Source organism: Myotis myotis, unplaced genomic scaffold, assembly GCF_014108235.1.
Source record: "Myotis myotis isolate mMyoMyo1 unplaced genomic scaffold, mMyoMyo1.p scaffold_m19_p_9, whole genome shotgun sequence".
NCBI lineage: Eukaryota > Metazoa > Chordata > Mammalia > Chiroptera > Vespertilionidae > Myotis > Myotis myotis.
This window is the reverse complement of record NW_023416401.1, coordinates 47,840,938-47,865,349: the sequence shown is the minus strand read 5'-3', so window position 1 is coordinate 47,865,349 and position 24,412 is coordinate 47,840,938. Positions and strand designations below refer to the sequence as shown.

The 24,412-nt window shown below is 39.4% G+C and overlaps 1 protein-coding gene across 1 annotated transcript in view; it reads left to right on the top strand.

Moving 5' to 3' along the window:
- Window positions 1–20,617, top strand: part of CDH7 (cadherin 7) — a 119,987-nt gene extending 99,370 nt beyond the window's left edge. Inside the window, exon 12 of the mRNA XM_036323527.1 lies at window positions 17,936–20,617. Within this exon, the coding sequence (XP_036179420.1) occupies window positions 17,936–18,429 (494 nt within the window). The 3' untranslated portion in view covers window positions 18,430–20,617. The remainder of the gene's footprint in view (window positions 1–17,935) is intronic.
- The last annotated feature ends 3,795 nt before the right edge of the window (window positions 20,618–24,412 follow it).

The following is a 24,412-nucleotide window of genomic DNA, read 5'->3' as shown; positions in this document are numbered from 1 at the left end:
GGTTAACTCTGAGTGTCTAATTTAAAGTATCCTCCAATTCCTTCCAGCTGTGAGAGAACATGTTGAGAATCGTGTGTGTTACATTTGAGATTATACATCAGTACAGCTGCTGACGTGTACCAGTTGTCTTTGTGCACAAAATGGCCATTTGCTTCGGTCATTTTTTAACTTGAGATCCACAGAAAAATCTTTCCAATTTTTACATATAACAGAGGGGAGTTTTGCAATACTTGTTTCAGTTTTAATAATTAAACTTTTCCCTGTCATGAAGCATGGAAAGCAGGATTTGCAAACCTCTGGTTAGGCTCTTTCATGGAAGATCTAGATAGATGTGGTCTTTGGTCTGCTGACATTAGAAGTCTGACTAGAGTTGTCAAATACTGAACCATCTTTCTGTATTCCTACCTCTTTCCCTAATTTAGTTCCTACTTATGTTTGTGTTTTTTGGGTGTTTTTTTTTTAGTGGACTCAGCTTTACTTCCTCCTTTGTTCCATCCCCCATAGCCAGTTGGTCCCCAGGTACTGCTAACTTAACCTTGTTCATTCTTGAACCTGCTCCTTTCTCTCCCTTGACGCTGTGCCTGATTTGATCCAGGGTCTGTTTTTCCCCTCCTGCATTATGGCAGTTTCCCCAGTCTCTATCATCCCAACCCCTCAGTACCACAGAGGAAGCTCCTTCTGTGTCTGGAACGATGCTCCAACCAACTGAGCCTGCCACAGCGTAAGCTCTTTGAAAGAACATGAGTGTGGCCCAGTTCAGCTTAAAATAAGATCTCTATGGCTTCCCAAGACTGAAATCACTGGCATTCTGTGACCTAGCTGTTCCCCCCAGCTCAGCCTCATCTGTCTTCTTCCAGAGTGTACTTGACCCAGACTACATGGGTTGATCTTCCTTAGACTCAGCCTGCTTTGTCTTGAATCCCCCTCACCACTACTAGCAAGTGGTAACTCCATTTTCTATTCAATACTCACTTCATTAGCTTCTGAGTCCAGGTTGAGTGTGGTACCTATGGGCCTCATGACCTTATGTATAACAGTCCAGGAGCATCTTTCGTCTGTCTCCCACAGTGGACTCCTGATTTTGGAGGTAGGGCAAGAGCATTGTTAAAGTATAATTGACATTCAATATTATACTGGTTTCAGGTGTACCACATAGTGATTCAATATTTATATTCCTGAGAAGGTGATCACCATAATAATTCTAATAATCACCTGTCACCATATAAGTTATTACTACAGTCTTGACTATTTTCCCTGTGCTGTACATTACATTCCCATGACGTATGTTTCTATAACAAAGTTTGTACCGCTTACTCCCTTTCACCCTTTTCATCCATCCTCTCACCCACTGCTGTACGTCAACCATCAGTGTGTTGTTTTCTGTATCTATGAGTCTGTTTCTATTTTATTTATTCCTCTAAGTCCATCCATGTTGTTGCAAATGGCAAGATATTTTTATGGGTAATATTCCGTTGTGTGTGTGTATGTATACATATAACATTTTCTTTATCCACTCATCTATCAGGAGGATACCCAGGTTGCTGCAATGACTATAGGATGCATATAGCTCTTCAAATTACTGATTTTGTATTCTTCAGATAACTACTCCAAAATGAAATTTTGGGATCATATGATAGTTCTATAGTGACTGCACCAGTTTATATTCTTACCCCCAGTGCATGAGGGTTCCCTTTTCTTCACAATCTCACCAACACATATTTGCTGATTTATTAATAGGCAGTCTGACAGATATGAGGTGCTACCTATTGTGATTTACATTTCTCTGTTTATTAGTGATGTTGAACATCATTTAATACTAGAGGCCCTGTGCACAAAAATTCATGCACTGGGTGAGCGGTGTGTGTGTGGGGGGGCTCTCACAGGATGTCCTACTGACGGGGAGCGGGCCTAAGCCGTAGTCTGGCCTCCCTCTGCAGGAGGCGACCAGCTGATCAGAGGGAGGCACCACCCCCTCTGTGGGAGGCAATCAGGGGAAGGTGACACCCCCATCACACCTCTGCTGCTGCCACTGCCGGCCACGAGGCTGCCTGAGCCTTGGGCCGGCCCTCATTGTCTGAGCCTCGGGCTGGCCCTGGGCAGTGGCAGCTACCATCTGCTCCCCTGATGCACCTCCTGATCAAGTCCCCGCATACCTGCTGCGCACGCAGCCTCCTGGTGATCGCGTCACGGCGTGACAACCACATAGGCTTTTATTAGAATAGATGTCTGCTGGTCAACTGTATGTCTTCTTTGGAGAATGTTCAGGTCCTCTGCCTGTTTAATTGGATTTTTTTATGTTACGTTCTATGAATGCTTTATATATTTTGGATATTAACCCCTTCTTGGCTATAGATTAACTTACTATATATGTATGGGCCTTCTATTCTCTTTCATTGATCTAAGTGACTGTTTCTATGTCAGTTTGAAATCAAGGAATGTGTTACCTCTGCTTTGTACTTTTTTTTCAAGATTGCTTTGGTTACTCCAAGTTTTTGTGGTTCTACATAAGTTTCAGGATTATCTGTCCTAGTTTTTATTTTGATAGAGATTTCATTGAATCTGTAGCTTTCTTTAGGTAATATGGACATTTTAACAATATTAATTTTTCAGCCCATGAACATGGTATATCCTTTCATTTATTTGTGTTAACATCAGTATTTTTCATCAAAGTGTTACAGTTTTCAGAATACAGATCTTTTGCCTCCTTAGTTAAATTTATTCTTAGTCATTTTATTTTTTGATGCAATTTTAAATGGGGTTGTTTTCTTAATTTATCATTCTGATATTATTAGTGTACAGAAATGCCGCTAATTTCTGTATATTAATTTTGTATCCTGCAACCTTACTGAATTTGTGTCATAATAGTTTTTACGGTGGAGTCTTTAGGGTTTTCTATAATATGTCATCTGTGAATTATGATAACTTTACCCTTTCCTTTCTAATTAGGATGCCTTTTATTTCTTTTTGGATTGATGTACTAGTAGCTAGAACTTTCAGTACTAGGTTGAATAAAATGGTGATAGTTGGCAATGTTATCTTATTCCTAATCTCAAGGGTAAAGCTTTTAGCTCTTCACTGCTGAGTATAATGCTAGCTGTGAGTTTGTCATACATGTCCTTTATTATGTTGAGATAAGTCCCTTCTATTCCTGCTTGGTAAAAACTATGATGCAAGCTTGCAAATAGCACAGGTTAATAGCTCTGAAGACATATAAGGGCTCATGAAAGAAAAATGAGAATGTATAATTTTTAGACTCTAATTATAGAAAAAGAATGCAGTAGAAATTTTTGTTAAAATTCAGTTAAAGTTTTAAATGATATCTAATTTATTTTAATCACTTACTTGCATTTGTCAATTACAAATATTTACTTACCCTTGTGACTATAAATAATATAGTGGGTTCATATGGAGAAATTCAGATTTTGGCCTTTTGTTTCTAGGAATCTGCATATATCTCTGCTTCTTACGTTTAACCTTTGGGGCACATATCACAATTTGTAAATAGGTTTGTTTGCTTTAGACAAATAAAGCACCTTGAGAATTGTGATCTATTTTCAGAGCCTAGCATAGAGCATATAGGAGGAAAAATATTTTGGGATGAATTTGGGTATTTATCACACTCTCTACTGTTTATTTTACTGCCTTGGAATAGACTCAGTACCTCTATTTTTCATTATCCTATCATCCAATAAATAGAATAGATATTTAATTAACTAAATCAATAGGGAGTTAGCAAAATCACATGCAAGTCCATGGTAAAGCTTGTTCCTGTCAGCTGTGACTCAAATTTTAGCAAGGCCCAAGGAATTAGAATTGAATTTAACAAAACCAAATAATGTTTACTAGGTATACCACTATTTAAGCAATTTACAAATACTATAAACCCACTTAATCTTTATTAAGTTGCTACGGGGTAGTTCCTTTGAGGTAAGTTTTATTTATTATATCTATTTTAGAGAGGAGGAAACTGAGGCAGGTGGAGAGAAAGTACATCACCTACTATTAGTAAACTGAGTTTTAGTAATATTTATGCAAATTAACATTATAGAAAAGAACAGCAGAGAGTTAAAAATAGAAAGTTATCAAAAGGTTAAGTTCTACTTGCACACTGATGTGTGTCATTATTTATAATAAATTGCTGAAATTGTACACTGATTGTGCTGGCAGATTTTTCATTTAGAAAAGGTCATATCAGTTAACACCTTATAGATGCAGTAGTAATTATAGTGTAATTGCTGTTTCGCTGTTCAATATGTCATTTGGCAATACAGTTTTATAGTAGCATTCCATAGGACCATATGCAATTAAATTTTTTTTCTAGTATTTCTAAATCTTTGTTTTGATCCGCTGTCCAAAAGAAATATATCATGATTAAAAAGTGTGAACCACATATGTAATTTAAACTTTTCAAGGATACTCATTAGCAAAAATGAAACAAGTGAAGTAAATGCTAGTGATATTTTCTTTAAAGCAGTATAAGCAAACTATTATTATTTTAACATATATGCAATAGAAATATTTCACGTTTTTATAAAAATTAAGTCTTCAACCTCACATGTGTATTTATGCTTCCAGCATATCTCAATTCAAAATGGTCACATGTAGCTGATGCCTAACAAAGAGTTAGACATATCTTTTGTGACTAATAAGAAATTCTGATAGTTCATATAGACCATAGAGAAAATAGTGTTTCTTGATGAAGGCTCACTCATCTTTCAAGTTTTACCTCAATGCCATTTCTTCCATGAAAATTTCCCTGAGCACCCTGGCCAGAACATACTTCCCATACATATTCTCCTAACATATGTTTTATTACCATATAGTTAGTGCATTATATAATAGTTAATTTATTTCTTCTTATGCAAAATATTGAACTTCTTAACGGCAAGAATATCTTCAGTCACAGAACCTTGCCTGGACTTTATTTAATAAATATTTATTGGATGCATACTTAGCATCAAGTATTGTTCTATGCAGATTAAAAACCACTGTCCTTATCGGGCTTATACTTTTAGCAAATCAGTGGTCAGTAGAAAATATTGTTGAATAATTGAGCTTTTACACTTTTGGTGTCAATCTCTAAACAACGGGATAAGGAAGTGATATTTAACAGGTATACATACACAGTCTTAAAACAAAAATATTTTTTAGGGTAGAAAGGAAGTGGCTTGATAGCTCACATGACTGAGATGTATTAAATGAATCCCAGACTCAACATTTGAAATATGTAAAAACATAATTAAATGCATTAAGGGAAACTGACCCTCTTTAAGTAGCTTTATCTAGCAGTGGTATCATTTTGTGCCACATCCACAGATTTCTGCATGGTGATGGGTACCAAATTGGATATTGAGAATTCTGACATTTGCAGGCATAGAGAGCTCAGTGCAGGGGACTCAGGGTGACAATGAGGTGCTGAGAACTACACTGTAAGTTATGTTACAACAAATCTGGATGACTTTTAAGAAGACAAGACACTTGATGATAGCAGTTTAGTGGAGAGAAGGGCTTCTTAATTGTAGGGCCAATGATGCTATGGTTAACCTCTAGGAAGCTGGTTAGGAAAGGACTGAAATACGTACTTTGAAGATGACTAAGCAAAAACCATGTTCCATTTTATATGTCTGTTACAGATCCCCGAGAAGTTGAGAATGAAGGGTCCCACTAGTTTGATATTTTTTATATTTTTCTCCATCTTTTATTTCTCTCAGTTTGGGGAGAATGCTGCCATTCTGGCCTGCAAGTTTCTTTACACCTGTGTATCTCTGTACCTTCATACATGAACTGCATTATGATTTATGCTATATGTACAGATAGTCTACAGAGATTGAGCTCTGTGGATGCAGGGGTTCTCTTGTTACAGTTTTGCCATTACCTAGCACTGTTTCCTACCATATTGGGATACTTAGTAAACGTTAACTTGAATGTTATGAAACTGAGTTCTAAAACCAGAAATTTAGGGGAGCATTATGCTTTTTCTGCTGCATTAACATTCTAATTATTTTTCTAACACCCACTCCTTAAAACCTGTTGATTATTGGGCCTGCCGTCTCTTTCTGGTGCTTCCATCTCCCACCTCATCTCCTTCCTCGTGCTCAGCTCTCTAGCTGCACTGCCTTAGACCTTCATTTATCAGTTGACTGTGCTGAGAATAATCTTTATCACATCTGCACTCCAATCCCAGCCACAGTTAAATATTTCCCTCTTTGGGAAAAATACATTTAGTTGTCTTATTAGTTAACTAATATGTGTCTGTACCATTTAATTTACTAGTAAGTCCAGGAGGAAACGTCTTATGCCTGCTTCTATGTCAGCCGTGGGCAAACTACGGCCTGCAGGCCGGATCCGGCCCATTTGAAATGAATAAAACTATTGAAAAAAAAAAGACCGTACCCTTTTATGTAATGATGTTTACTTTGAATTTATGTTAGTTCACACAAACACTTCATCCATGCTTTTGTTCCGGCCCTCTGGTCCAGTTTAAGAACCCATTGTGGCCCTCGAGTCAAAAAGTTTGCCCACCCCTGCTCTATGTGCAATATTATGTTATCACTAGAGGCCTGGTGCACAAAAAATTGTGCACTTGGGGGGCGGGGGTCCCTCAGCCTGTGCCCTCTTGCAGTCTGGGACCCCTTGGGGGATGTCCACCTGCTGGCGTAGGCCCACTCCCCGGGGGATCAGGCCTAAGCTGGCAGTCAGACATCCCTCTGGCAGCCCGGGAGCCTTCGGGGGATGTCCACTTGCCAGCGGGGAGCACGGCCTAAGCTGAAGACGGACATCCTTAGCGCTGCTGAGGAGGCGGGAAAGGCCTCCGCCACCACTGTTGTGCTGGCAGCCATCAGCCTGGCTTGTGGCGGAGCAGAGCTCCCCCTGTGGGAGTGCACTAACCACCAGGGGCAGCTCCTGCATTGAGTGTCTGCCCCCTGGTGGTCAGTGTGTGTCATAGAGACCAGTCATTTCCAGTCATTCTGCTGTTAGGGTCAATTTGAATATTACCCTTTTATTATATAGAATAGAGGCCTGGTGCATGGGTGGGGGCCGGCTGGTTTGCCCTGAAGGGTGTCCTGGATCAGGGTGGGGGTCCTCCTGGGTGCCTGGCCAGCCTGGGTGAGGGGCTGATGGCTGTTTGCAGGCTGGCCACAGCCCCTTCAGGGTGGGGGTTGTCCCGCTGGGGTGCCTGGGTGAGGGGCTGAGGGCCATTTTCTGGCTGGCCATACCCCCTTCAGGGTGGGGGTCCCCACTGGGGTGCCTGGGTGAGGGGCTGATGGCTGTTTGCAGGCTGGCCAAGCCCCCCAGTGGGGACCCTCACCCCATGGCGGTGTGGCCAGCCTGGGTGAGGGGCTGATGGCCGTTTTCAGGCTGGCCACGCCCCCCGGTGACCCAAGCTCTGTCTCTCCTTTTCTTCTTCTTTTTTTTTTTCAGCGTCTCCTTTAGTGGAGGCCATGACGGGCTGGAAGCAGGTATCTGGGATTTATTTATCTTCTATAATTGAAACTTTGTAGCCTTGAGCAGAGCCCAGGGCAGGCGGGAAGCTTGGCTTCCTCCATCACCCGGGGCAACCCAAGGCTCCTGCTTGCTCCATCTCTGTGGCCGCCACCATCTTAGGTGGGTTAATTTGCATACTCGCTCCTGATTGGCTGGTGGGCGAGGCTTGTGGATGTAGCAGAATGATGCTTAATTTACATGTTTCTCTTTTATTAGTATAGATATATAATGCATATACTAAATGGTTAACACATTTGTTAACTGGATATTTAAAGCCACATGTCTAGACTTCAACTATACCTGCTCTTTCCTTGGTCTCCACTTAGAATTATATTTCATATGACAGAAAAGACAGATCATAAAAGCACTTAAACTATATAATTTTGTACATACTTAGATCAGGAAATAGTTTTTAATATAATTATCTCTATAGATCCTGAAGAGCAGTTAATGCTTATTCTACATAAAGGTTAAAACTTATTGTTATACATGCTCCAGTATTTAGAAGAAAATACTCCCCCAAGTCATTGAAATGTTAAACATTTCACATTGCTTAAGGCAATATTGGGAAATGAGAAACTCCGTAAGATATCAGTATCCTTAATGTGTATTTTATCTGTGGGTGCTCTGGTGTTTCACCTATACTGAACGCTGTATTTGAACATCAAAAGGCAACTTTATAGGTAATGTGAAAATGTTTTCATTAAAATATAAAAGATAATTGTTTTATACATACACACAGGTGTTAAGAGCACCAACACCCTGGTGCAGTTGAAAATCCACTTAGTTATGTTTTTGGGGAGTCAAAAAAATTATAATTGCCTGCTGTTGATTGGAAGCCTAACTGATAAAATAAACTATTAGTCAACACATATTTTGTATATATGCTGTATTCTTATAATAAAGTAAGCTTGAAAAAAGGTAAGTAAAACATAAGAGAAAATACATTTATAGTATTGTATTTATACTATAAGTTCATGCTGCCTTAGACAAATGAATCATCTCTTAATACCTACATCAATATTGTCTTATATGCTACAAAACACTGTAGATTTTATATGTATTACTAACACTAGACATCAAAAATGGAAAAATAATTCACGTATTTTTAGGTATAATGATCATGTGTTGATAACTAAGCAGCAGCAGTATGATGACATTATGGTAGCCTAATCAAGTGTTATAAAATTTTTATAGCATACCCTATTATAGTCATATTCATAATACAGTTTTGGAAAGATTGTTATATTTTTTAAAAACAGTTACAGTTACCTGTAGTGATAGGTTAATATGCTGTTTCTCCAAATATGAGTGAGGCATACTGTACAGTAATATAATTTTTGAAAGCAAAGTTATATAAAATAGTAAGAAAAATAACACATTATTAATTTTTATGAAATATCACACACTTTATGCCTAGTCATTCCACTTAAAGGATTGCACCCAATGTTCACATAATGAATACTTAGGCAATGGTGATTATGACACAAAAACATTTCTACGGTTATTTGCTCTCCACACGAAGACAGACACTCGAAACAGTTACATTCATTATATGGCATGATGATTTTGGATGACCATAATGGTCTTCGCGTTGAGTAGGCTGAGGAGGAGGGTTGGTCTTTCTGGCTCAAGGTGGTAGAGGCAGATCACTCAGTGTAAACATGGAAGTACACATAATTTCTGTCTGATTTCTTTACTTTTTCACTTCTTTAAAAATGTTTCTATGTGGCACCACTCCTCCTTTTCACTGTTTGCTTTAGTTCCAGTGCCTGCATCACCAAAGGGTGCATGTCCTAAAACAGTGGTCGGCAAACTGCGGCCCCTTGAGTGTGGCTCTTCCACAAAATACCACATGTGGGCGCACACGTACAGTGCGATTGAAACTTCGTGGCCACACTCAAGGGGCCAAAGAGCCACATGTGTCTCACGAGCCGCAGTCTGCCAACCACTGTCCTAAAAGAAGCCAGAGCCTCTGGAGTCATCAGGACCTTCTTTGAGGGTTGTCAGTCAGTTTATTTCTGGCTCTGCTGCTTCTCCATCTTCTTCCTCATCGTCTAGCACTGACTCAGGTTCACTCATTTCACCTTCTGTTAATTCCTCTGCTGTGGTGTCTACTAGCTCTCGAACTTCAATATCCATACCTTCAAATCCTTCCAACTTTTTTTGTTAAGTCCCCAGTCTCTGTCAGCTTTCCTTGACTGGCTCTATCATAATTGCTCTGAAGCTTTGCATGATATATGCACACATTTTTCTCCAGTAGAAATTTATTGTTTGGGGCATGATGACTTTCACAGCTCTGGCTATCACAGCAGTGGCATCATCACTGGTGTGATCCTTTCTGACTTTCATGATTTTTCTCTCTACTTGGGTTTCTTCCATAGCCCGACAATCCTTTCCATAGAATGCCATGAATAGCGAGCTTTAAAGGTCCTTAAGACCTCCTGATCTAGAATTGGAGACATTGTGTTTGGGGGCAAGTAGACCACTATGACACCTTTGGTGTTGAATGCACGAAGTGCTGGGTGGCAGGGGCATTGTCCAATATCTAAAGAACTTAAAAGGCAGTCCCTTACTGGCCAGGTACCTCCTGACTGCAGAGACAAAGCATCAAGGGAACCAATCTAGAGAAAGGGTTCTCATTGTCCAGGTTGTCTTGTTCTCCAACCAAAAGACTGGCAGCCAGTGTTTCTATTTTTCCTTTAAGACTCGTAGGTGAACAGCTTTATCGATAAGTGCACTCTGGATTTTAAACCTTACTGAATTTGCACAAAAGAGTTAGCCTATCCCCTCCTGCTTTAACCCTTTGCGGTCGTATTAAATTTGGACATGGGTGTCGTACTGGTCGGAATTAATTTCCATTGAAAGAGCAGTGTTACATAACATGCAAGATTATGAAGGATAAATAAGACTTATTAATTCTTTTTTGGAACTATGTTACTACTAGTAGAATCACTACAAACGTTATCACTTTCTATGTCAGTCAGTATTCAAGGTGCCAAAATAAAACTCTTCATCGTTACTTTCAGATTCGCAGTACACTTCTTTCGGTAACTTTCTTTTTGCCATTTTGGAGTATTATTTTGAAATATCTTAACAAGCGAGAATGCCTAATTATAGTTAAACGTAATTTGTAAAGCTTTATTTGAAATTCTGTGAAGTATCTCCAAAGCTTGTTGATTTCTTCACTCTCAAAAGGCGATTGACTCGCCACGGTGTTTTGCATGGCGAGTGTGGAACGACCGCGTTTGTTTATATTGAGTTTCGATATCTCCGATTTGTCGGGGCAATGTTTTGGTTCGTGACAAGGTCACTTAGACACGTAAGAGCTTTCAGAGAAATTATGAACTGATACATGAATGAATAGAGTTAAGATTCATACGGTTCCTTGCCGTGGTGGCTGAGAGTAGACAAACGACCGCAAAGGGTTAAATCCTGCTACTTGCTTCTCTTCCTTACTAAGAAATGTCCTATGTGGTATTTTTCCTCCCAAACAGGGCACATTTGTCTGCTTTTAAAAACCTCTTCAGTCAGATATCCTTTCTCCTCAATGATTTTTTAATGGGGTCTAGGAGCTATTACGCTTCCTCTCGGTCGGCAGAGTTGCTTCTGCTGTTACCTTGACATTTTTTAAGCCAAACCTCTTCCTAAAATGATCAAACCATCATTTGCTGGCATTTCCTTCCCCAACTTTGGATCCTTACTTTTCTTTTGCTTTAAGTTCTCATAAAATAACTGCTTTTTCTAAAATCATACCAGTCTCTAGGTATGCCTTTCTTATCACAATACTAGAGGCCGGTGCACAAGATTTGTGCACTGGGGGTGAGGGCGGGGTGGGGGCGGTCTGTCAGCCTGGCCTGCGCCCTCTTGCAATCCAGGACCCCTTGGGGTATGTCCGCCTGCCAGCTTAGGGGATCAGGCGTAAGCCAGCACTCAGACAACCCTCTCGCAATCAGGGACCCCTTGCTCTTTACTACCTTCCTGCAGTGGAGGCACCGCCACTGCTACTGCCCTTGCCAGCCGTGAGCTTGGCTTCTGGCTGAGTGGCGCTTCCCCCTATGGGAGTGCACTGACCAGCAGGGGGCAGCTCCTGCGTTGAGCATCTGCCCCCTGCTGGTCTGTGCACGTCATAGTAACCAGTCCTTTTGCCGTTTGGTTGATTTGCATATTATGCTTTTATTATATAGGATTGTGACCACATAAAAAGCTGCATTTTTAATAGAAGGTATTGCATAAAAAGGTTTTCTTACCTGCTGAAATACCTTTATACATTTCCTGTTGTGTTTTTTTGTTTTTTTTCCTATAATACTGGATTCATTTATCTTGAAATGGTGAGCGACCACATGGCTACTGACCACATCCTAAGGTACATGTCATGACTTTTCTCTGCTTCTTGGGACTGATTTCTCCATTTCTAGTGGCATTTCTTACGGGTCCCACCGTGATATTCAAGGTGTACGGCATTACAATATACATGGGGGAAAATACTTAAGAATTGCGACAGATCACTTTTCACTAATACACAGTGCTCATGTGGAGATGGAATTTTAAGCAGATGCTCAGGGCACTTGGGCTCACCTCAGCAAAATGTGGCTGTGAAATTATTGCGGTAGGAATACAGCTACTTTTATGCAATTATGTTCTAATGTGCATCTTCATATTTGTTTACATTTCTCTGCAAATGGTGCCATTCACAGTGTTTGTGTTTTAGTTTGGTAAATTTCAAATTTATATAATAGATTTTTATGTTTTAATGGTAGTAGATGATAAACTAGCCTAGAATCAACACATTTTATACATTTACTAGAGGCACGGGATTCATGCACTAGTGGGGGGCGTGGCCTGCAGGGAGCCCACCGTGGGAGCGCTGCTCATCCCAGTCAGCTGAGTGGCTGTGGACCTGCCCTCTGAGCAGCTGCTCCCTGGTCCAGCATCTTCTGTGGAGCCAGAGTACTCACCTCTCCAGGGGACCTGGTTGGGACCGGGCCCAGAGATAATAGCACTGAGAGGCAGCAAGTAGGTCTCAGTCCTGTGGCGACCATGAACCTGCCTGCCAGCCTCCGGGGTCAGCTCTGTGAGGTGCTGCAGGGCCTGATGGCATCTGGAGGTGGTGCCAGGGAGGGAGGAGGAGTCTGGGGCGAGGAAGTTCCTGCACATCGGCCCAGAGTTCACAGTGGGAGCAGACACTCATCCCGGTCAGCCGAGCAGCGCTCCCACTGGGGCAGTGCACTGACCACCAGGGGGCAGCTCCTGCACTGAGTGTCTGCCCCCTGGTGGTCAGTGCACATCATAGCAACTGGTAAACAGGTGGTTCTGCCATTCGGTTGCTGGGCTTTTATTATATAGGATGATGTACCTTTTTCTTTTCTTTTTTTCAGCATTTTATACTACATTTGTGAGTTTTTTTAAATTTTCATAAATCTCCAAAAATTTTTCCAACATTCAAAATATCTACTTATGACTTCCAGTCAAGATAGTGGAATAAGTAATTGCTGTGCTCACCTCCTCCCATGAGCACAACAAAATTACAACTGAATTATTTGACAAGCATAATTGAGAACCACCTGAAGACTAGCTGAATAGAACTTCTTTAACTCAGGATTTAGAGACGTCTGTTTGGGGGATGGGATATGCAGAACAGGCTGGTCCTACATCCACTTGTGACAATTAAGAATCGGAGTTACATCTCAGCTATGGAGGTTCCCATTGAGGAGCAAGTAGTTCCAGTCCCACACTGGGCTCCTCATCCCATTGCAGCAATGCTGGGAAGAGGAGTCCCCATAAATTCTTGCTGTGAAAACTAGAGGGCTACTGGGGACCCAGGCATTCCTCTTGAGGGGCCCCAAACAGACTTGCTCACTTGAAAACTCACTCATTCTTGTCCCCAACACAAAAAGTGCAAGGGATATGGGAGGAACTGAAGAGTGAGGGGTGGGGATCAGGATGGCTCTCTCTAGGGATAGAATTGCTGGCTGTCACCCTTGTTCCTTTGTTGAGCCCTTCCACCTCCCGACCAGTAGGCATATGCCAAATCTGAGCTCTCACCTCACTTAACTCGCATTCCCAGCAAGAACTGCTTCAGTGGATTTTCCACACTAGAGGCCTTCCTCAGCTCGTGCTGTGGACTTTCCTAAAATCTCTCAAAGGTCCCCAGATAAGCAGTGGCTGGTCTCATCATGTCTTCTACCTGTTGCTAAGTTGCTCCAAGCCTGATGCAAGTGATGGAGGGTCTCAATTTTCACTGTCATTCCCAACTGTGAGCTGCAGCTTCAACCAAGAAGGCACAAACCTGGCATAAGTGACAGATCATCTCAACTCATGTTGTGATGCTCATCAAAGGGTTCAAGCCTGGCACTAGTAACATCTGCCCTAGGGTCACAGCATAGTCCCTCCAAAGCAGTTCCAGAACCAACACACCCGGTGGCCAGCTGCAGACCACACCAGCACACCACCCAACCAGCTGCACAAATGACACACCCTAAGGGTGGATTTCATTGGCACCACAGTCCTGCTACAGTGACTTCCACTCTATTGTGCCAACCCCCACACAGTAGCTTTTCTGCTGTAGTCATGGCCAGCCCTCATTGTCAGTCAGTCAGTCAGTACCACCCACTGATGTGCCAACAGCAATCAAGGCTCAACTACAGCAGGGGAGCACACACAACCCACACAAGGGAAACAACTGGAGCCCCCAGCTCAGGTGAACAGGCCTCATAGGACAACTACTACATACGGCCACCTTGCCAATAGTGGGAGAAGTAGCAAATCTACCTAATAGAAATAACACGGGGAGGCAGCCAAAAGGAGGAGAAAAAGAAACATACAGTGGTTTTGTGACATTCTTTTGAGTTAATAAACCTGTTGTCTTTATCATGACCTGCATGTCTTTTTCCATACAAACAATTGTAAATTGCCCACCCCTGTACAATAATGAAATTTTGTCATTTGCAGCAACATGGTTGGACCTAGGGGGTATTATGTGAAATAATTGAGACAGAGAAAGAAATACTATATTATTTCACTTATATGTGGAATCTAAAGAACAAAATATACAGAAGCAAATTCATAGACACAGAAAAATTGATGGTCACCAGATAGGAGAGGGGTGGTTGCATGGGTGAAAAAACTAAAAGGAATAAGTATTGCCAGTTATAAAAAGTGTTAGGGATGTAAAACACAGCACTGGGAATGCAGTCAGTAATACTGTAATGACTATGTTTGGTGTCAATAGACTTATTGGGGCGATCACTTTGTAAGTCATAAATGTCTAACCACTATGTTGTATACCTGAAACTAAAAGTGTCACCTGTAATTGGACATTAAAAAAAAATAAAAGTTCATGTACAACTGTTCAAGAGTCAAATGTGTGTGTGTAAGAGAGAAAGATGAAGGAAAGAGAATTTTGACATCTTCTGCCTACTTCGACATTGACTTAAACTAAGAGAGTATCTAATTATTACATAATTCTTATCATCTTCATTCACTTTTATGCCCTTTTATACTCGACAGGAAAGGTCCCCCCCTCAATTTTTCTCCCTAATATGTGTAACAGATTTCTCATTTTCACCTGCCCACCCATCATGATCCCCTTTGATACTCACCTCTCCTTCTGTCTTAATCTGTCTGATTTCTCAATAAGAAGCCTTATTTGGTCCCACTTTCCTTCTGTTACAATTACTTCTATCTTTGGGGAACTATGTAAAGATTTTCAGAGACTAAAGTTATATACCTAAATCTAAAATTATTTCATTTATCCCTATGTTTTAAAACTTAATAATGTGTCTTTTTCTGAATTAGCAATTGCCACTTGAGCTCTTAGTTTGTAATCCCATTACCTCAGTGGTTCTCAACCTTCTGGCCCTTTAAATACAGTTCCTCATGTTGTGACCCAACCATAAAATTATTTTCGTTGCTACTTCATAACTGTAATGTTGCTACTGTTATGAATTGTAATGTAATGTAAATATCGATATGCAGGATGGTCTTAGGCAACCCCTGTGAAAGAGTCGTTTGACCGCCGAAGGGGTCGTGACCCACAGGTTGAGAACTGCTGCATTACCTACAATGGAGACACTGAACTCAGAGTGTTATACAAGTGCACAGGCTGAGGCTGACAGAGGGAGGTGGTATGTCTCACCCCTAATTATTGAATTTTATGACAGTGACCTTAGACAGGTTGTTTCACATGTCTACGACAACAATTGAATATAAAATACTGTACCCTGTGTATAGACCTTCATTTCTCACCTTACGGACCTTTCTTTCTCCCACTTAATCTTTCGTTCACAGGCTTTGGCATATAGTATTTGGTACACTTCCAACTTCACTTGTTAACTAATCTTGTTCTTCATTTTCCTTTGATCAAAGGGGAAATGCAATATCTTCACTTGCTGTGTTCATGGAATTTTGAATTTTATCACGATGAAAAAAATCCAGTCTTGCCCACCAAGGGCCTGGCATTCAGCTAACTCTACTTACATCATTCCCCAGACTCTTTACCTCTGGAATCCACCCTGTGAACACTGAAGTTGTCTGTCATTATCATGGATAGCTAGGCTCAGTTAATTTAAGTTACTTGCCCAAGGTCACACATCTAACATGTGGCAAAGGCTGGATTGTATCCACAGTCTTCTCGACACTAAAGCTTCATATTAGAGTCAGGTCCATGGCAGAATGTTACAGTAGTGGTAATGGAGCTATAACTTTGTCATGGGCCTTGAGAACCACAAGGTTTTGCAGTGGTGCAAATGAGAATTCTCAGAAGACAAGAGTTGGGAATCCATTTAGCAGGGAAGGGAGGTGCGTACCAGACTGCTTATGGGAACAAAAAATTATTTGTACACAAGATTTTGGACTACACATCTGCCATGGAGCCAGTTGAAGATATTCAAATGTAGTAAGTAGGAGTAAAAGTGAAATAGGCATATTTGTGCCATAGCAACACGAGAAGGTACCAAAAAAAGCTCAGAAGTATATCTCAGTTTCTAAGTTGTAGGCTGTCAGTAAAGCTTATGGTTGAGCCATAGGTCAGGGTGAAGTGGGAAAAGAAAAGAAAGATGGGGAGAGGAAAATGCACAATAAATAGTTGGCTTCACAACTATTTCCTAAGAGCCTCAATAAAAATGTCTTCACCAGACACATCCCTGTTGATGTTTGGAAAAGCAGATAGCAGACAAATTCTTCAGAAAGCATACACTTTTCACTGAAGATAAAATTATTTTTTAAAAATATTAAGTATTTGAAGGTTTGCGATTTAAAGCAGATTAAGGTGGAGAATGGAGCATGTTTTACCCCCTAACCATTGCGTTTAATTTCTCTGTGTTACATTGATACTCTTCTTTGTGGGTTTTACATTATTATTTTCAAATGTATTCTTAATTGCCAAAGTAACACCTTACAAGATATTTTAAATGTAAGTATTTTAAACTTCTTTTAAAACATATGCTAAGAGTAATGACCCTTTGTACCTTTAAGATCTTCCAAAAAAATTTGGCTGATGTGATAAAAATTATTTTAAAACATACGTTATTTGTAGATAGATAATTAGTGATAATTCATTAACATGTATTTTTAAATTCTAAATTTTTCTACTTTATTTTAACGTAATCCAGGGGCCATGAAATCTACAGTGTTCGCAGTTCTGCAGTCATTCACCATAGCTAGAGCAGAGCCAGATAGGGCATGGCCCAGGGTACTTGCTCTTTTTGACTTTCTAGTGCAACCATGTGCTTTATTATCATTTATTCATTTTGTTATAAGAAGCAAAATTCCTAATGTTAAAGGGGTGTTTGATTTCTTAAATCTGTCATTAGCTAACGCTGAAAATTTCACAACCTATATTCTCTCAGTATAATGCATAAAGACCAAGTTCAGTATTTCATACTAAAAGTTAGATCAATTTTCTAGAGAGAAGCTTTTAATCTTTGTATATAGTCTGACATGCCAGATTGTATTTAACAGCTGAGTTTCAGAGACAAGTACTAGGCATTTCTTCAAAGAACCTGACCAAATGCTGTAATCCATTTCCTTCTGAAATTGCAGCTGCTAAATTATACCCAAAACATTTATAAGTGTCACTTTGCCTTTCCAGCAATTAAGGAGCTCAAAAAATCCCTTTGTGTTTCTTAGCTTTGAAATTATTGTATTTATCCTGAACTGGCCTTCCACTTTGCTCTATCAAATGTTACCGAGGTGGTTTAGGAGGTTATGTTAAAGAGGGAGGCATCAATTCTGAACAGGTGTGGAAAAACGATTTCTTTTGATGTACTAAAGTGTTCTATTTTAAAGGCATTTTAGCAATTTAACACATCAACTGTTGTGAATTCCCGTGTAAGTAGGCAGCCAATTCATTTCCCTTGAAAGGGCAGAACGTCTGAGTCAACATCAGAGCCCTAATGGTGGCAGCTTGACAGTCACTGCGTTTACAGAAACTCTCCCTTTGCTGTTTCAGTGTTGATCCTCCTGATCGTCACCATGAGGAGACGGAAAAAAGAGCCCCTCATTTTCGATGAAGAGAGAGATATCAGAGAGAATATCGTTCGCTACGATGATGAGGGTGGAGGAGAGGAAGACACGGAAGCTTTTGACATGGCAGCATTGAGAAACCTCAACGTCATCCGAGACACCAAGACCCGGAGAGACGTGACTCCAGAAATTCAGTTCTTGAGTCGACCGACTTTTAAAAGCATCCCAGATAATGTCATTTTTCGGGAATTTATTTGGGAGAGACTGAAGGAAGCTGACGTGGATCCCTGTGCCCCCCCTTATGACTCCCTGCAGACGTATGCATTTGAAGGGAACGGCTCCGTGGCTGAGTCCCTCAGCTCCTTGGAGTCCATCAGCTCAAACTCTGATCAGAACTATGACTACCTGAGTGACTGGGGGCCCCGTTTCAAACGACTTGCAGACATGTATGGGACCGGCCAGGAGACTTTGTACTCCTAGCCTTGGAACTTAACTTGGGAATGTACTGAAGACAAAGTCAAAGCAAAACAAACAAAAAAGACTACATAACACAAAACAAGAACTCCCCTTGCTAGAGAAATGGTTGTAAATATGTCTCCATTTTTAATGGTTTGGTTTCTACCTTCGTGAAGCGTACGGTCGTTAGATGGATCCAAGGACCACACTGACCACAGACTCTAAGCAGTTGAAGGCTTTTGATAAAAAGAAATGCTCAGTAATTTGTGAATAGATAGCAACTCTCAGATACCTGCAAAGGCACCTAACCTCTATGAGTAAGTAGTGCCCTGTGTTGTCAGTGAACCACGGATGCCCTGTGCATACCTTCATGGTACTGTCAGTGAGAACAACACGATGTGCCATCGAGAAGTTCTGCAACTTCTCAGATATACAAACGTGAGACAAATTTAATTGATAGTGATGCTTTACGCTTGCTAGATTAGAGAATCCAGCAAAATTTTATTGCTCTGGTTTAGCAAATATATTTCATTTAGCAAAATATAAATTCTTAGAAAAATCTTTCCCAGTCCTCTAATACAAGCCAATGAAATTGGATTTAAGGCAACGTAAACCATTGTTTAGCAAATAAATTATGAAGTGTTCCAAATAAGAAAAAGGTTAATCATTCTGAAAGTGTGCAACCATTTTGAGATGCTTGTGTAGGTATAAAAAAAGTTGCTGTCTATTTGTTGATTTTTTTTATTACCTCTTCTGATTTTTACAGGAGAATATCTTTTCTTTTTTATCTGACACATGGTCTTATATTAATTTTGGAGCTCCAATCTCCACCAAATTCAGGTCCATCTTACTGCCTCATAATACTGAGCTCGTCAGAACATGCTGATTTTTCGCCAGTCACAGCTCCGTGAAGGAAATGAAGCATGGAAATGGAGAAAAAAAGCAGAGCAATAGAGCATCTCAGAGAGGAGCACAGCTACAAGGACATATGAGTTATTGGTCTGAGTCATTGGAACGTACAAAACATTGGAATGAAATATTTGTATTTTAAAAAGATTTTAGAGAGAAGTGAGATTTCCTTTGATGTGAGATTTATTTTTCAAGGTCAAGAGTTCTATATGCTCCAAAGACTTTTGAGAATTTGTTTTACCCCACCTTCTTTTGCTGTAAGTATATAGAGCAAAAGACTGATTTTTAAAATATGTCTTAATGTCATGTTATAAACTTCAAAACCCATCTTTAAACTCCAGTGCAAATATGTTCTTCAAGAATAGACCTGGCAATGTATAATTTCTATACTGGTTTAGACGTGCCAAAGTGAGGAGAGTAATTTCAAGGGATCACGTGTGTTTAAGTTTGTGATGGGCTTCTTCAAAAAAAATAATTTTATGACTAAATATTTCTACCTATCATTAAACAACAGTACTAGTTTAATGTGCGTATATTCAAGTAAGAATGGATTTAGTTTCTTCTTTCCGTTTAGAAAGAGTTATTGTTGGGTTCCTAATAAATCTATAGATAATGGACACTGTATAAAAAATTATGTTCTAAAAGTGCTTCTTTCTGAAAGACAACCACTGGAACTGGAACATCAACATTTTGATGACACTAGGAGAAACTGTGTAGGATTATGTAAACTTGCAGCCCACCTTTAGAAATGAAGTATGTGAAAGTGGCCTTCAGCTTTATCAAAATCAGTAATTCAGTCAATTTGATTATCCGCAAACAGTCCTTTCATTTGAATAAAGTTTTGTAGACATTGTTTCATGCCTAGATAGATTGCTTCTTGCTGTATTAATATACATATATATGAAAAACCAATTTTATAACAGAGTAAAAGATCCCATTCATTACTTTTAGTCAGTATGTAACTTTTTCAACAAAAAGCTAGTACATGTCTACCCTTTTCAGTAAAATCACAATGTGGTATAGGAATTAGGTAGGTGTTGAATCAGCAGGGTGCTGAGAAAACAGTTTTGTAATAACTCCATTGTTGTCTGCAAGAAGATAAAATAGTTTAGTACATTTGGATGATGTCAAAACTGCTGATTGTTGCACATATCACTTAATGGAGATTTGAATGTGTTTTAGAAAAGGAATATCACATTATTCACCTTTCTTTCCTTTTAAAGAATATATTTTCTTGGTTTTTAGTTTTTTTTCATATTTGCCAGTAATATATTGGGAAGAGACTAAAATTTAAATAAAGATTTAAAATTCTTGCATATACCCAATTGCCATTTTATGTGTGAAAGATTACATCAATACAGTATGAACTCAATTGAGTGGTATTTTTAAAAAATGTTTGACATGACAGGAAAAATGATAAAATTTCTATGAAGTTCTCTAGCTAAATTTAATTATGAAGGTGACTGTATTTTAGTGTCCTTTTTTTTTCCAGAAATCTGACACTGTATATGATTATCTGGTATAATAGTTGAGAGATGGGCTATGTTTTAAAACCACAGACTAGAACAGATGACCAATTTAAAATATTTCAAAACAAGTCAGGAGCTTCTCCAAAAACATTTAAATAAATAGCTATTATCTAGCCAATAAAATTCCATGGTGTACTAGAACCAACTCCCAAGAACCAATGATGCCATCTCTTCCCAACTCCACTTCTAGTGACACCATTTTGGTAGGTTGAAGTCAGCCAGGGTGGTCATATTTAGACCACTATGGAAATCAGCAAACACCATCTGTTTTCTTTGGGAGAACCTGTTGTTAAATTTTCGCCAACACTCCACTGATTAAGTTATTTTATAAAAGGAACTTTTATGATTATAAATGAAATATGAATGAATAGACTATCAAATAGTAACATGAAGGAATTTTTGCTCTATCCTACTTCTTAATATAAATGCATGTGATAATTATTTCCTGGTAGCAAATCCTTGGAGCTACAAGAAAAAATGAAGAGGGTCCATTTCAATATGAAAGTGATGGCTTAATAATTTCAAGTGCAGATAACAGTTCAGAAAGTCAATAAATTTACATATTTCTATTTGTCCATGTGGGGCCATCAATAGAAACTTAAGGTGCCCAAAGTAATGCGGGTTTTTGAATGATTTAACTTCTTAAAAAAGTATTTCCATTTCACTTGTTACTATCCATGTCAAGAAAATATGTCCAAGTGTTACTGTTGTAATTAGCTACTTATTAATAACTAGAGGCCTGATGCATGATATTTATGCAAGAGTAGGAAGAGGCCTTCGCAGCCGCGGCAGCTGCTGCCTGGCTTCGTGCAGAAGGTCAGAAGGACATCCGGAAGGATGTCTGGTCTAATTAGCATATTATGCTTGTATTATTATAGATAGGAAGAAGGCAAAGGGAAGGCCAGGTATTATAAGCATAGTTACTTGGGCAGCTTCACCAGGAAGCTGCGATATCATACTTCCAAGGGAACCACTGGTCTATTCCCTGCAAATCACTAGGGGAAGGGACTGGACAAAGGGGAAGATGAGCACATGTGCAGTGAAGTAGAGGTGAGACAGGAAGTTGTCTGTCAATCAGCCCTGGGAACAGAGATCATTGGCTAGAGGAGTGGAGGCAATGCAAGCCTGCAAACATTTGAGAATATATAATCCCCAAACAAATGAATTCTCTCTCCTGTTCCTTTGGCTTTGCACCTGCTTTCTTGCGCTCATCTGTGTTCCCTCCATAGCCACGAGGCCCTAGAAGCCACAGGGCCTATGGCCATGCAGATCCCACACACAACGGAGTATAGATGGGAACACAAAATAAGCTAGCCTCATGCTGGACTGGACTGTGCAAATATGGAACTGAAACTCTGGGCAATGGCTTTAATTCTAGCTCTGCTGAAGACACAGCTGAACTTCCATGGCAGGACTGAGAGGACCTTGGAAACAGGAATTTAATTCCACACAATAAATGCCACTCATTCTCCCATGCAAGTCTCAGAAAATTCCTTTTCTCATGACATTGCAAGAAGCCCACTTCCACCAGCAACAGGTGGGGACACAGAAGATACCCCACCAATAACAGAAGCTCCCATTCTAAAATGTTATCTTTACATAATTTTAAGCCAGCATAACAAATATAAAAACTAAATTTTACCAAGAAAGGGGACTTCCACAGATCAAGCCTAAATTACCATTCCAGATTCACAAAGCAATTCTCCTAGGTCATCTGGAGACTAAAATGAGGAGGGAGATAATCAGAAAAGGTGAGCTATATGGAGACAATGAGTAGACAGGGTACCTAGATGAACCCTGGAAACTTCTCTTTGATATGAAGCTCAGCTTGAGGCTGACTGTAGTTGTGGTGAGATAACTACAAGACAGGCAGGCAGTAATAACGTTTCAGTAATGATAGCTGCCTTTTCATGCCTTTTCACTCTGCCTTCTGAAAATGTTTTAAATTATTTTAACTTCATGCACAATTACATTTACTACACTGGATGATGAGCAGGTTTCGGCAATTATTCTCACGTAAGTGGTGTAGTTATACCAGGTATGAGTGATAGTTGTGCGATGGCCCACATGCCCGAAGAATCTTACATGCAAATAGACTAAATCTAAAGAAGCCAAAAATAAGTTAAGGTAAATAAATTGCAGTTGGCAAAAACCATCATAGTTTATTTTAGTTTATAACCACTAGTTGTAAATAATCTTCAAATTTTCAATTTTACTATGAGATCTATTGACTTACAATCTGTCTTTGTTACCCTAATTGTTTCTGAAACACTATTTAAAGGTTTATTTATGGTTGATCTAATTAAATTTGAGTGAAAGAAAGCTTTAACTTACTCTTAACTATTTTGGGTTACATGCAATGTAAGTGACAATAGATAAGGAATCTTACTTTCTGTTAGTCTGTGGTGTTTATTTGATCTTAAGTATATAGTAAATTATTTTAAAGTTATTAATAACGATAATGTATATTATGTGTGTATGTGTGTGTATATATATATATATATATATATATATATAATACATATATATGATGATGATGATGTCTGAAAGTTTGGCAAGGGAAACATACTATGTTAGCTGACCAATCATCATCATAATCAAAAGAGCAAGAAAGTGGTAACAGCATTCACATTCTGAGTGTAACTGAAATTGTTTCAGAGGTGTGGGATAATCCCTTAAGCAAAATGGGAGTTTGGGGCATAATTTTAAGCCAGCATAACGAATATAAAAACTAAATTTTACCAAGAAAGGGAACTTCCACAGATCAAGCCATATGTGTGTGATATGCTGACACTTTTTCATTGTTATGCTAACTTGTAGTGACTCAGTTTAACTGAAAAGGACATGTGCCTGTTTGTATATTTTTGTGTGTGTGATTGGGGAGCATTGAGAAGTATGTTTGAAGTGACCTTAAAAATTGTCTAATATAATATTTCCTTGTGAATGCCAGCATATTGTCATTTAGCAAGTGCCTGTTAGGCAGCAAGATCAGAAAATTTGATAATAACTGAAGGGAGCAATATTTTATTTGCTTTATGAATCTAATTTAATTTAAATAAGAAGGATTTGGGTGCTAAGGGGAGAGCCTTTAGCTGAACTATCTGGAAAATTGCCTCATTTTTTTTTTATTGTGTGTATACTATCTCATTATTAACACAATATGGAGTGTGAACTATCAGTGGTGGGGTGTCACCAGGCTTTGGCCTTTTAACCATCAGTACTAGAAGTACCCTTCATCTGTGGTCATGAATCTGGGTCAGAAGCCAAGTTCAGACACTTTTGCTCTGCCCTGGATGCCATTCTAGTTATCTGAAACTTTATGGCTTCATGATGAAAATTGAGTTAACTACTATCCTATTTGTTTCATAGGCTTGTGAGATGATTAAGTCAAGTGCTGTGCAAAATGTAAATCACTGTAAAAATGTAAGGCTTTATATTGGAAAATTATGGAAATCATGTAATAAGGTTATTTATAAAGGGGTGGGCAAAAATAGGTTTACAGCTTTATTATCTCAATGTTTCACATACTCACAAGTGTAAACCTACCATTGCCCAGCCCTTATTTATTG